Source organism: Symphalangus syndactylus, chromosome 4, assembly GCF_028878055.3.
Source record: "Symphalangus syndactylus isolate Jambi chromosome 4, NHGRI_mSymSyn1-v2.1_pri, whole genome shotgun sequence".
Classification (NCBI taxonomy): domain Eukaryota; kingdom Metazoa; phylum Chordata; class Mammalia; order Primates; family Hylobatidae; genus Symphalangus; species Symphalangus syndactylus.
In genome coordinates, this window is record NC_072426.2 from 141,338,376 (window position 1) to 141,350,681 (window position 12,306).

Consider the following 12,306-nt stretch of genomic DNA (forward strand, 5'->3'; position numbering starts at 1 on the left):
TCAAAATAAAAAATGTTGATCATCTAGGTAACCTCTAGGATTGGTTCTAACTCTAAAAATTAAATTACAGCGGCCAGGCGCAGTGGATCACGCCTGTAATCCCAGCACTTTGGGAGGTCAAGGCGGGCTGATCACAAGTTCAGGAGTTTGAGACCAGCCTGGCCAACATGGTGAAACCCCGTCTTTACTAAAAATACAAAAATAATTAGCTGGGTGTGGTGGTGCACACCTGTAATCCCAGCTACTTGGGAGGCTGAGGCAGGAGAATTGCTTGAACCCAGGAGGCGGAGGTTGCAGTGAGTAGAGATCACGCCATTGCACTCCAGCCTGGGTGACAGAGCAAAACTCCATCTCAAAAAATAAAAAAATTAAATTACAATTTTTAAATGAAGGAAAAATGGACAGAATCAACAGAAGGGACTGTAGTTGATTCCAAACAAAAGTAAAAATTGTTTTAAATTTTTTTTATTTCAGTAGAAAATCTAAAGTTTTACGCAGTTATATTAAATATTATTTATACCTTTGCAAAATGCTGAATTTGGTATTGCTTTATTTCGAGAAGTTGTACAAGTGATAAATCTAAAACTTATGATAGTATTTGGGATCACATATAATTTATTACTATCACCATTCCCTTTAGTCTGTAGAAGCAGGTTACATTTGTTTACAGGTAAAATTATCTGTATATGTTCTATTTTTCATTAAAATAAATAATTGCAGTAAAAGTTTATTATCCATATTGTCTTGCACACATAAAAAAGTCACAATAATAATATATAATCATAGATTCATTGCATCCAGGAACAAATATCAATAAATTTAGAAGAAAATAATAAGTTCATTCATAGTTGAGGAGAGTCTAAACAAAAAAGCAAAGTCAAAGATACAAAGTCCAGTCTGGGCAACATGGCAAAACTCAGTCTCTACAAAACACAAAAATTTATCTGGGCGTGGTGACCCACTATTGTAGTTGCAGCTGCTCGGAAGCTCAAATGGGAGAATTACCTGAGCTTGAGACGTTGAGGCTGCAGTGAGCTGAAATTGTGCCACTGTACTCCAGCCTGTGTGACACAGTGAGACCTTGTCTCAAAGAAAAGAAAAAATAAGATACAAACTGCTATACCTTCAAATCGATTTGAATAGAGACTCATTACATTATATTGCTGGGGAATTTTTAGAAAAGCAATTATTTTAATTTTTTAACTTTTTCTGAGATATTTTTACCTGTTTCTTATTTAAGCACTCCAACACCAGGAAGCCTATTTCTTTATAATAAAACAATATGAGTTCAACAGTTAGGAATGTATTCCTGTTTTCCTGTAACCTGTACCGTCATACCTTATGCTGGCTTACAATTCAGAACAAATCTGTTCTTTCTTTCAACCAGTCAAATGTACAATATCAAATAACAGATGCCATTTTCTTTATGACACGTCTCTCAATATTGAAAGCTATCATTTCTCTTTTTGGCCCACTTCTCCCTGAACAAAGTCTCTCATTCTCCTTTAGCAATTCTTGAATTGGTTTGAAGACTTCTTTACATACCGTTGGTTTTCCTTTGAATGCACCTTAGTCTGTTTTCTGTTAAATATTATCAAGGATTACATATACTCCATACCCACTATATTAGTCAGGGTTTTCCAGAGAAATGGAACCAATAAAAGATTATATCCCAGGAGAGCCAAAAAAAAAAAAAAAAAAATGCAGTTCCAGTCTGAATTCTGAAACTACATGCCTACTGGTACAACACAAAGTGAAGAAAACAGTATTCCTTTTCTGTGTTCCTCATAAAAGTTGATTAACATTGGCATAATCATGACAAACCCTCAGACAAAAACATGTTTAAAATTTTGTGAAATAATTGGCCTGTATCTTCAACAGGTCAAGGTCATAAAACAAAAAAAACTCAATTTTTTTTTTCAGATAAAAAGAGAGTGACATTACAACTGAAATCAATGTATGATTCCTGATTAGATTTGAGAACAAAATAGCCATAAATGACACTAGTGGGATAATTGGAAAAATTTTAGTATGAAATGTAAATTATGTAATGTATAATATTAAATTTCCTAATTTATTTAGGTGTACTGTCATTCAGAAAGAAAATTTTCTTTGTTCTTAGCTAACTAAGAATTAAATATTTAGGGATACACGGGCATGTTTTGATGAATGCAATTTACTTTCAATTTATGTAGTCTCAAATGACACAAGTGTATGTGTACATATATTCATGTTTGTGTGAAAAATAGAGAGAGGACAAGAGAAAGAGAACACGAGAGAGAGAAACAAGGAAAGAGAATGAAAGTGAGAAAAAGTGAGCAAAAGTGAAAGCAAATGGGACAAAAATCTAACAAATGATACTGAGCAAAGGTTAGGTGAAAATTCTTTATATTACTCTTATAATTTTGCTAAACAATTGAAATTATATTAAAATAAAAACTATCCCCCATAAAAAATATATATATTTGTCCCAACAAGAAATTTTCAAGTCTTTTAGACCAAACACATTGCAAGCTTGAAATAATAGATTCATGTGTGTATATGTGTATTATATATATAAAATATATATTACCTTAATATATAATAGGTGTATATATATTACCTTAATTATGATGAGAATATCCTTTTTCCTCACATCTAAACGATGATAATAATAAACTTACATGTTCTCAAAAATTCTGTTTTACTATGAAATTGTAATCACTTTAAAACCAAGCAATTAATTTTAAAAATAATGTGTAAAATAAAAGATCTGCCTGTTTTAAAAAATATTTTACATAAATCCTTAAATTATTAAAAGAAATACCTCTATATTACAGATGTAAGCATGCTATCAAAACGTGATTTATACTCACTAATTTACTACAAGAGCGTAAAATTCTAATTTGCAAAGTACATGTCATTGTACAATTTTCATTTTCAAAATGTTCTTTCTTCAATAATGTATGAGCCAGCAGTAAATTTTATGCATCCAATTATCAAAATTGCTTTGAAATACAATGCTAAGCTGACAGTGAAGTGTTGAAAATTGCTAATTAGATATTGCATCATTGAGAAATAAAAGATTGTGAGAATTATAGAATATAAATGTAATGATATACATCTAAGTAAGACAACCATATTAATTGATATTATCTCATTAAAGATGAATATTGAGAATTTTTATAACAGATATGAAAAACATCAGCAGAAACACTAACAAAATATAATGGGAAATAAATATCATGATATAAAATGCATATTATCCAGATAGCATACTCAATGCTTTATTTAAAGATGATGACTCTCATTAGAATTTAAAAATAATTATAATTATTTTATGGATATTACAAAAAAAGATAACTTTCAAAACTTAAAATACTATTACTAACAATATAAATTAGTTTCTTATTTTTCCATAATAAACTAAATATTTTATTTTAAAATATTTCTGTCTTAATGCTCAACCTACCTCAGAGGAAGAAGCACATTAGCTAAATCTTGAAGAATGAATAGGTGCCTGCAAAGTGAAAACATTTCAGGGTTATATCCCTGAAGGACCTGGCATGTTTAGACAATGTCTCAATGTATTACAGTACTTAAAAGAGGTAAAAAAGAGGTCAAACATATAAGCAAGAAAAAATAATAATTCCATTAAAAAGGAGGCAAAAACATGAATAGAAATTTCTCCAAAAATGTACAAATGGCCAACAAACATATGCAACAGCGCTCAACATCACTAATCATTAGGAAGATACAAATTAATACGACAGTGAGATACCACTTTGCCCCAGCCGGAATAGCCACTATTAAATAGTTAAAAAACAATAGATGTTGGCATGGATGTGCTGAAAAAGGAATACTTACACGCTGCTGGTAGGAATGCAAATCAGTACAGCCTCTGTGGAAAACAGTATGGAGATTTCTCAAATAACTAAAAGCAGATCTACTATTTCATCCAGCAATCCCACTACTATCTACTCAAAGGAAATGAAGTCACTGTATGAAAAAGACACTCGCATGTGTATGTTTATTGCATCACAATTCACAATTACAAAGCCATGGAATCAACCTGAGTGCCCATCAACTGATCAGTGGATAAAGAAAATGTGGTTTTATACACATACACACACACACACACACACACATACACACACACACAAATACACCATGGAATACTGTTCAGCCATTTAAAAAAAAGAATAAAATAATGTATTTTGCAGCACTTGGATGGAACTGGAGGCCATTATTCCAAGTGAAGTAACTCAGGAATCAAAGCTAGATACTGCATGTTCTCACTTATAAGTAGAGCTAAGCTATGGGTACACAAAGGCATGTAAAACAGTATAGTAAACATTGGAGACTCAATGGGGGAGGATGTGAGGGGAGTGAGGAATAAAAGAAACTACCTATTGGGTACAATGTATGCTACTTGGGTGACAGGTGCACTAAAATTCTAGATTTCAACGCTATACAATTCATCCATATATCCAAAAACTACTTGTAACCCTAAAACTAATGAAATAAAACATTTAAATTATAAAACATAGGAAATAAAAATTTTAAAAAAATAATGTGTTCAGAAGGAGAGATTTTTTCAATTATGACTACACACAAGGCTGGAGTGACAAGTTAGTGTTGTATTATAAATGGTCTCACAAAATCAAAAAATAAGAAATTTAAGTTTTATCCAACAGGCAGGAAAAACATTAACTATTATTAAAATTAATTTTGTTTAGGAGAAAAATATATTTGGGAAGAGAACTTTGCCGTACTATGAAAATGGAATGAATGTATTAGCCAAAAGAAGGAACTTAGTGATAAGAACTAGGAGATTGTTCCAATAGATCAAGCTAGTAATGTCAAAGACGATAAACTACATGACAATAATACTGGAGCAGAATTTTAGCTTTTGGTAACTTATTAAATGTTGTGTACATAGCACTGGTTTCTGGCTTTTGAGACTGTTGATACGGTTTGGATATGATTTGTTTGTCTCCACCAAAACTCATGTTAACATTCAATCTTCAATTTGGTGGTGTTGAGAAGTGGAACCTAGTAGAAGGTGTTTGTGTCATGGGGGTAGGTGTCTTATGAATGGCTTGGTGCTGTTCTCAAGGTAGGGATGAGTTCTTGCTCTTGTGAGACTGGATTAATTTTCATTGAAATGGATTAGTTCCCACAAGAGTGAGTTGCTATAAAGCCACAACACTTCTCAGGTTTTTCCTTCTTTGCTTGCATCAGTTTCCCCTTTAACCTTCTCTGCCACATTGTGACACAGCATGAAAGCCCTCACTAGAAGCCAGGGCCATGCCCTTGGACTTCTCATCCTGCAAAGCTGTGAAGCTAAATAAACCTCTTTTCTTTGTTAATTAGCAGTCTGAAGTATTTTCATAGCAACACAAAATAGACTAAGACACTCAGTAAACAGCAGAGCCAACATTTCTTATGTGTGTATTTTGTAGTGTGGGGGGGGTTAGACTTGTCTCTAAGTACAATAGAAATATATTTGGGAATATAATTCATCTTCATACCTTCACTGGCAAAAGCCAAGGCATGAAAATTATGCTAGCTAAATGAACTATGCAGTCCACATGGACAAAGCCAAGCAGACAAACTCTTAGTTTCTGACCTAGATTTGAGAGCTCTGTACATCTGATGCTACACAAAACGCTACAGAAAATATTATGCAGCCAGTAGGGTTACTACATACAGAGGTATACAGCAAGCTGCCCCAGAATCTGAGGACAAAGTTCTGCTCTGAAAATATTACAAGTAAACTGCTCTTGACAAAGCACACTTCAAATGAAATTTACACCCAGAACTCGTGTATAGGAAAGTATTTTTTTTACTGTTCTTAGAGAATGAAAATTTAAATTTTACAGTGTAATTTTGGACATATATAAAGGTTTTACTTATTTAATAGAACTTGTCCCAAAAAAAACCCTAAGTATTATATCTCAATTATTTTTAAAACATAATAAATGGCCAAAAATTCGTCTCTGATCTTTTTCTTCCTTTCAACCATGTATCATACTAGAACAACCAACAAAAAAAGGAAAATACCTTTAGACTTGTAAATAAACATACCAATAATTTTATATTAAATTGACAATCACTATCAGATTATTTCCAAAAATTAAAATCTACCACATCCACAAAATGCAAAACTTCCAATGTTTAATACAAATTCCCTAATGGATTGTTTCCTTTGGAAAAATCCATTCAGTTTGTGTGTCTGCGTGCATGTGTGTGTGTGTGTGTGTGTGTGTGTAATTTAGCTTCTAAAACTTTATCATAAAATCACACATAAAATAGTAAGTAGATTTCCCTAGAAAATTTCTTTTATTGATCTAAATATTATTTCAAATATTATTATTCTATTTATATTTTGATAATCCATAATTAACCTTAATTTCTAAGAGTAGAGCAAAGGTAAACACTGAAAAATTTTCATGTTACAATTCAGAAGCGGGCAAGCATTCTGTATATTGGTAAATAAAATACTTTTAAAAATGTTCTTTTCATGATCTATTATGAAATTAATTTAGCCTAAGTCTTTTGCTATAAGAGAAGCATTTTTCTGGAGGTTATTATTATAAGGGCCCTTGTAAAACTGTGAAACAAAAATCAAAATTCTTAGTAGGCTAGTCAGTGCTCTAAAATCATAATTATTACTCCAGAAACTTTATTTTGGTTCACAAACAATTACTGTGATGAAAAATAGTAAAAAGATAATATCCAAGTTATGCAAGATAAATAAGGTATAGCTATCTCCTGTTCACCATCATGCCTGTAGTTAGCAATATTTTATTGTGCACTTAAAATTTCTTAAAGGAGCAGATGTCATGGTAAATATTCTCACCTCAATACAATATATATTTGTACATGTTTGTGTGTGTATATAAATGCACATTAAAGCAAAAATTTAAAACTTTTATATTAATTATCTAAACAATAAAATATAAGTAGAATAATTAAAAATAATATCCAAATTATAGAAATAAAAAAGACATAACTATCATATGTGTATAGCAAATAGTTTGTAACATGTAGCAAATATTGGAAAGTTGAGAAGATAAAATCTCAAGGATAAAGTTAATATTTTATTATTTCAACAGAAGGCATAATATAGATGTAGTGATAGGAATTGGAAGCAAAATATTCATGGCTATAGTGTTTGATATATCATGGCTTATGTTACCTTTAATTTCACAGTTAAAAACTGGATTTAGCAATCAATCTAACGTAACGATAGTTTTGGAATCTGTATCCTGTCCTCCCACTCTTTTAAAAACACTTTAATTATAAACCATATTTTCTTAATGTTATCAGTGGAAAACAGATGTTAATTAACTTCACTTTTTTAAAGAAAAAGGTAGAAACCACTACATGCAGAATTGTACCAGATCTTCACAAAAATAAAACATTCATACGAAAAAGTATTTGCAATATTTCGCCATTAGGTTCAATTTAATTAAATTGTCTACGTATGTCCAGCCTTTGCTCTTTACATGCCTAACAATACAGTGTCACAATGTTAAGAGTCAAAAATTATTACACTATCAAATTTAAAAAAAAACCTCTTATTCAAAGTAAAAGCTAATGCCCTTTTTATAAAACTGAACAACATAGCAATAAAACCTCTAAGTATTCAATCAGTTATTTGCTGATCTGGCAACTACCTACATTTTTGTTTCAACTGATGAAGAATTTCTGCAAAAAAAAAAAAAAATAATAACATTTCTAACTTCTGCCTCAGTAATGATCAAGGAGAAATCATAGAAGCATTTTTCAAGGTTTTTGCATAATGAGTCTCTGCATGTTTTCTTAGTGGATTTTTTCTCTCTGATGAGTTCATGCTTCTCACACAAGCAATAATTGAGAAAAACAGTAAAGGAAAATATACTCAAGAAACCACTTAAGACAAATCTCTTAGGAGGAATTATGTATTGAATTATTTCCTCCAATTCTGCTCTCATGCTCCCTCTCCACCCACCATCCCCTTGTGCCTTACACACACACACACCCACACACACACACACACACACACCAACTATAGTAACTAGGCTTTTCTTATCAGAGGGTTCAGATGGAAAAAGAAAACATTTGTTCCTTTAAAACTGATGTTTAGTTTAAATTAGTTTAAAATTATGGCTTTTGTTCATTTATTTACATTATTAAATGCCAGTGGCTTTTTTGAATCTTTATTGGGGTGGGCCACTGTGTCCAATCATGGTATCTAAATTATTTGAATATATGAATTCATGTACTATGTACCCACAAATAATTAAGAGGCCCACATATACCATAAAGAGGTTTCAAGTTCAATGAATTTCTACAGCTAAATAAAATGTATGTCATTCTCATTTAAAGTTATACTGAAAATAAATATCTCATTTACACTTTAAAGACTCAGTTTATCTATATTTAGTAGGGTTCTTTGAATTAAATATGGTATAACATAACAAATGTATTTATCAACCAGCTTTATCCTTTTTACACTTATTATGAGGGGAAACTCCTCAAGCTATCTGCATTTACACTTTACATATATGTTGCATTTTTAATATGATTTAATGTGTTACATACACCTACAGCTGTGTTTAATGAAATGTCTTTCCCTTTATGCTTTCAAAATTACTTATATAGTAATAATGCTCACAGAATTCTGTTCTGAGAATGTTTGCCTTTGGAACACAATAAAGGAAAATAAACATCTCTTCTTTCCTTTGATTTTTATTGTCTCTCTGGCTTTGAATTGCATTTCAGACAAGAATAATGCATACAATTGAATGCTTTTTAATAAATTAATGGAGTTATACAACCATCAACACAATCCAGTGTTTGAACATTTCTATCACTATAAAAAGCGTCCACCTGCCTCTGTGAGATAAGTTGCCTTTCCTTTGGTGTCCTACCTAACCTCTCACCCTCTCTTTCAGTCTCTCTATGAAGCAGGATATTTCCCTGACCCCTTCGTGGGACTTGTGTGGGGCTTACCCTCGTTTACTCAGACTGTGGGTCTCAAATCCTTGTGGGAGGCAAGGCGCAGGTGAACAAGGTGGGAACTGGAGTGCATGAGTGCTGGAACCAGCTGGCCGTTTTGGCACTGGCAGGATCAAACCCCATTCACTCAGACCCTCTGCATTCCACCCCATGAGGGAGGCAGTGCATAGGTGAGCAGGTGCAGGAGCCAGAAAGAGCACCGGAAGGAGGGAACTCCTACAGACCCCATGGCAGCAACCAGATGGGGTGCCTCTGACTCCCAAAGCCCCAGAGGGTGTGTCTTTTAGCTCTGCCATTCACAGAAAGCTTCAGTGTTAAGCTCAGTGAGCCCTCTGCCTTTTCATGCGAGGCGGCTGCCCTCTGCCAGTGAGGGCAAAGGGCCAGTGTGATAACCTTTTGTATCAGCACTTGAGGCTCCCGAGCTCTTGTCTGGTGTCCCGGAAAAATGAGGTCACGTGAAACGATTGAAGGATGGTAAATAAGGGGATTTTATTGCTGATGAAAGTGGCTGTTAGTGAGAAGGGGAGCTAAAAAGGGGACAGGGGTGTAGGCAATCTTCCCCTGAAGTCCAGCTGTCTCCAACTGGGTTATTCTCTGAAGTTACCTTGTCAAGCTATTCCTCTGAAGTCAAGCCGCTTCTCTCTGACATCCAGCTGTAGTCGTTTCTCCTCTCCAACTGAGTCTGGGGTCTTTACAAGGTACAGCTTTGCAGGCAGGGTGGGCCATGGATGGTTTAGGAAAAGGCAACATTCAAGCAGGAAAACAGAGATGTAAGTTCTCACTTTGAGCTGTGGTTTCAGGCTTTTGGGATTGAGGATGGGGTTTCACCAGGGACCCACCCTTTTCAGCCTGGAATTTCTCTGCCTCCTGTCCCTATCATCTATACATAGAATCATATTGATATGGTTTGGCTGTGCCCCCACCCAAATCTCAACTTGAATTGTATCTCCCAGAATTCCCACGTTATAGGAGGGACCCAGGGGGAGGTAATTGAATCATGGGGGCTGGTCTTTCCTTTGCTATTCTCATGATAGTGAGTAAGTCTCACGAGATCTGATGGGTTTATCAGGGGTTTCCACTTTTGCTTCTTCCTCATTTTCTCTTGCCACTGCCACGTAAGAAGTGCCTTTTGCCTCCCACCACGTTTATGAGGCCACCCCAGCCATGTGGAACTGTAAGTCCAATTAAACCTCTTTTTTTTTTTTTCCAGTCTTGGGTATGTCTTTATCAGCAGAGTGAAAACAGACTAATGAAGTAAATTGGTACCAGGAGTGGGACTTTGCTGACGAGATACCAGAAAAAGTGGAAGTGACTTTGGAACTAACAGACAGAGATTGGAACAGTTTGAAGGGTTCAGAAGAAAACAGGAAAATGTGGGAAAGTTTGGAACTTCCTACTATCTTGTTTAATGGCTTTGACCAAAATATTGATAGTGATATGGACAATAAAATCCCAGGCTGAGGTGGTCTCAGATGGAGATGAGAAACTTGTTGGGAACTGGAGCAAAGGTGACTCTTGTTATGTTTTTTTTTTTTTTTTTTTTTTTTTTTTTTTTTTTTTTTTTGAGACAGAGTCTCGCTCTGTCCCCCAGGCTGGAGTGCAGAGGCACAATTTCGGCTCACTGCAAGCTCCACCTCCTGGGTTCACGCCATTCTCCTGCCTCAGCCTCCCAAGTAGCTGGGACTACAGGCGCCCACCACCACGCCTGGCTAAATTTTTGCATTTTTTTAGTAGAGACAGGGTTTCATTGTGTTAGCCAGGATGGTCTCTATCTCCTGACCTCGTGATCCACCAGCCTCGGCCTCCCAAAGTGCTGGGATTACAGGCGTGAGCCACCATGCCCGGCCTCTTGTTGTGTTTTAGCAAAGAGACTGGCAGCATTTTGTTCCTGCCTAGAGATTTGTGGAACTTTGAACTTGGGAGAGATGATTTAGGGTATCTGGTAGAAGAAATTTCTAAGCAGCAAAGCATTCAAGAGGTGATTTGGGTACTGTTAAAGGAATTCAGTTTTAAAAGGGAAAAAGCATAAAAATTCAGAAAATTTGCAATAGAAAAGAAAATTCCATTTTCTGGGGAGACATTCAAGCCAGCTGCAGAAATTTGCATAAGTAGCAAGGAGCCCCTAATGTTAATCCCGAAGACCATGGGGAAAATGTCTCTAGGGCATGTCAGAGACCTTCACGACAGCCCCTCCCATCACAGGTCTGGAGACTCAAGAGGAAAAAAGTGGTTTTGTGGGCTGCGCCCAAGGTACCCAGGCTGCGTGCAGCCTAGGGACTTGATGTCCTGTGTCCCAGCTGCTCCAGCAGTGCCTGAAATGGGCCAGTGTACAGCTCAGGCTGTGGCTTCAGAGGGTGGAAGACCCAAGCCTTGGGAGCTTCCACGTGGTGTTGAGCCTGCAGTGCACAAATGTTAAGAATTGAGGTTTAGAAACCTCTGCTTAGATTTCAGAGAATGTATGGAAACGCCTGGATGCCCAGGCAAAAGTTTGCTGCAGAGGCAGGGCCCTCATTGAGAACCTCTGCTAGGGCAGTGTGGAAGGGAAATGTGGGGTCAGAGCCCTCATGCAGAGTCCCTACAGAGGCACTGTCTGGTGGGGCTGTGAGAAAAGGGCCACCGCCCTCCAGACCCCGGAATGGTAAATCCACTGACAGCTTGCACCGTGTGACTGGAAAAGCTACTGACGCTCAACGCCAGCCCAGGAAAGCAGCTGGGAGGGAGACTGTACTCGGCAAGCCATAGGGGCAGAGCTGCCCAAGACCATGGGAACCCACCTCTTGCATCAGTGTGACCTTGATGTGAGACCTGGAGTCAAAGGAGATCATTTTGGAGCTTTAAAATTTGACTGCCCCACCGGATTTTAGACTTGCATGGGGCCTTCAGTCCTTTCATTTTGGCCAAATTCTCCCATTTGGAACAGCTGTATTTACCCAATACCTGTACTCCCATTGTATCTAGGAAGTAACTAGCTTGCTTTTGATTTTACAGACTCATAGGTGGAAGGGACTTGCCTTATCTCAGATGAGACTTTGGACTGTGAACTTTTGGTTAATGCTGAAATGATTTAAGACTTTGGGGGACTGTTTGGAAGGCATGATTAGTTTTTAAATATGAGGACATGAGATTTGGAGGGGCCCGGGGCAGAATGATATGGTTTGGCTGTGTCCCCACCCAAATCTCAACTTTAATTGTATCTCTCAGAATTCCCACGTGTTGATGAAGGGACCCAGGGAGAGGTAACTGAATCATGGGGGCCAGTCTTTCCTTGCTATTCTCGTGATAGTGAGTAAGTCTCATGAGAGCTGATGTGTTTATCAC

At 36.0% G+C, this 12,306-nt stretch overlaps 1 protein-coding gene and 1 long non-coding RNA gene across 6 annotated transcripts in view; one reads left to right on the forward strand and one right to left on the reverse strand.

Moving 5' to 3' along the window:
- The window catches only part of LOC129480346 (uncharacterized), a 100,429-nt gene extending 96,479 nt beyond the window's left edge, over positions 1-3,950 (reverse strand). The window contains exons 1-2 of the long non-coding RNA XR_008657001.2: positions 3,847-3,950; positions 3,452-3,499 (exon numbers count right to left, since the gene is read on the reverse strand). This is a non-coding gene — a long non-coding RNA (uncharacterized lncRNA). The remainder of the gene's footprint in view (positions 1-3,451; positions 3,500-3,846) is intronic.
- Positions 3,951-10,098: 6,148 nt separating this feature from the next.
- Positions 10,099-12,306, forward strand: part of ANXA10 (annexin A10) — a 147,309-nt gene continuing 145,101 nt past the window's right edge. For 2 of the 5 annotated variants that reach the window (XM_063638410.1, XM_063638412.1), the window contains exon 1: positions 10,099-10,162. Coding sequence is in view for 2 of the 5 variants with exons in the window: in XM_063638409.1 (XP_063494479.1) it covers positions 10,136-10,162 (27 nt within the window). In the remaining 3 variants the exon portion in view is untranslated. The remainder of the gene's footprint in view (positions 10,163-12,306) is intronic. The other 3 variants (XM_063638409.1, XM_063638411.1, XM_055276359.2) reach the window with 3 other exon arrangements.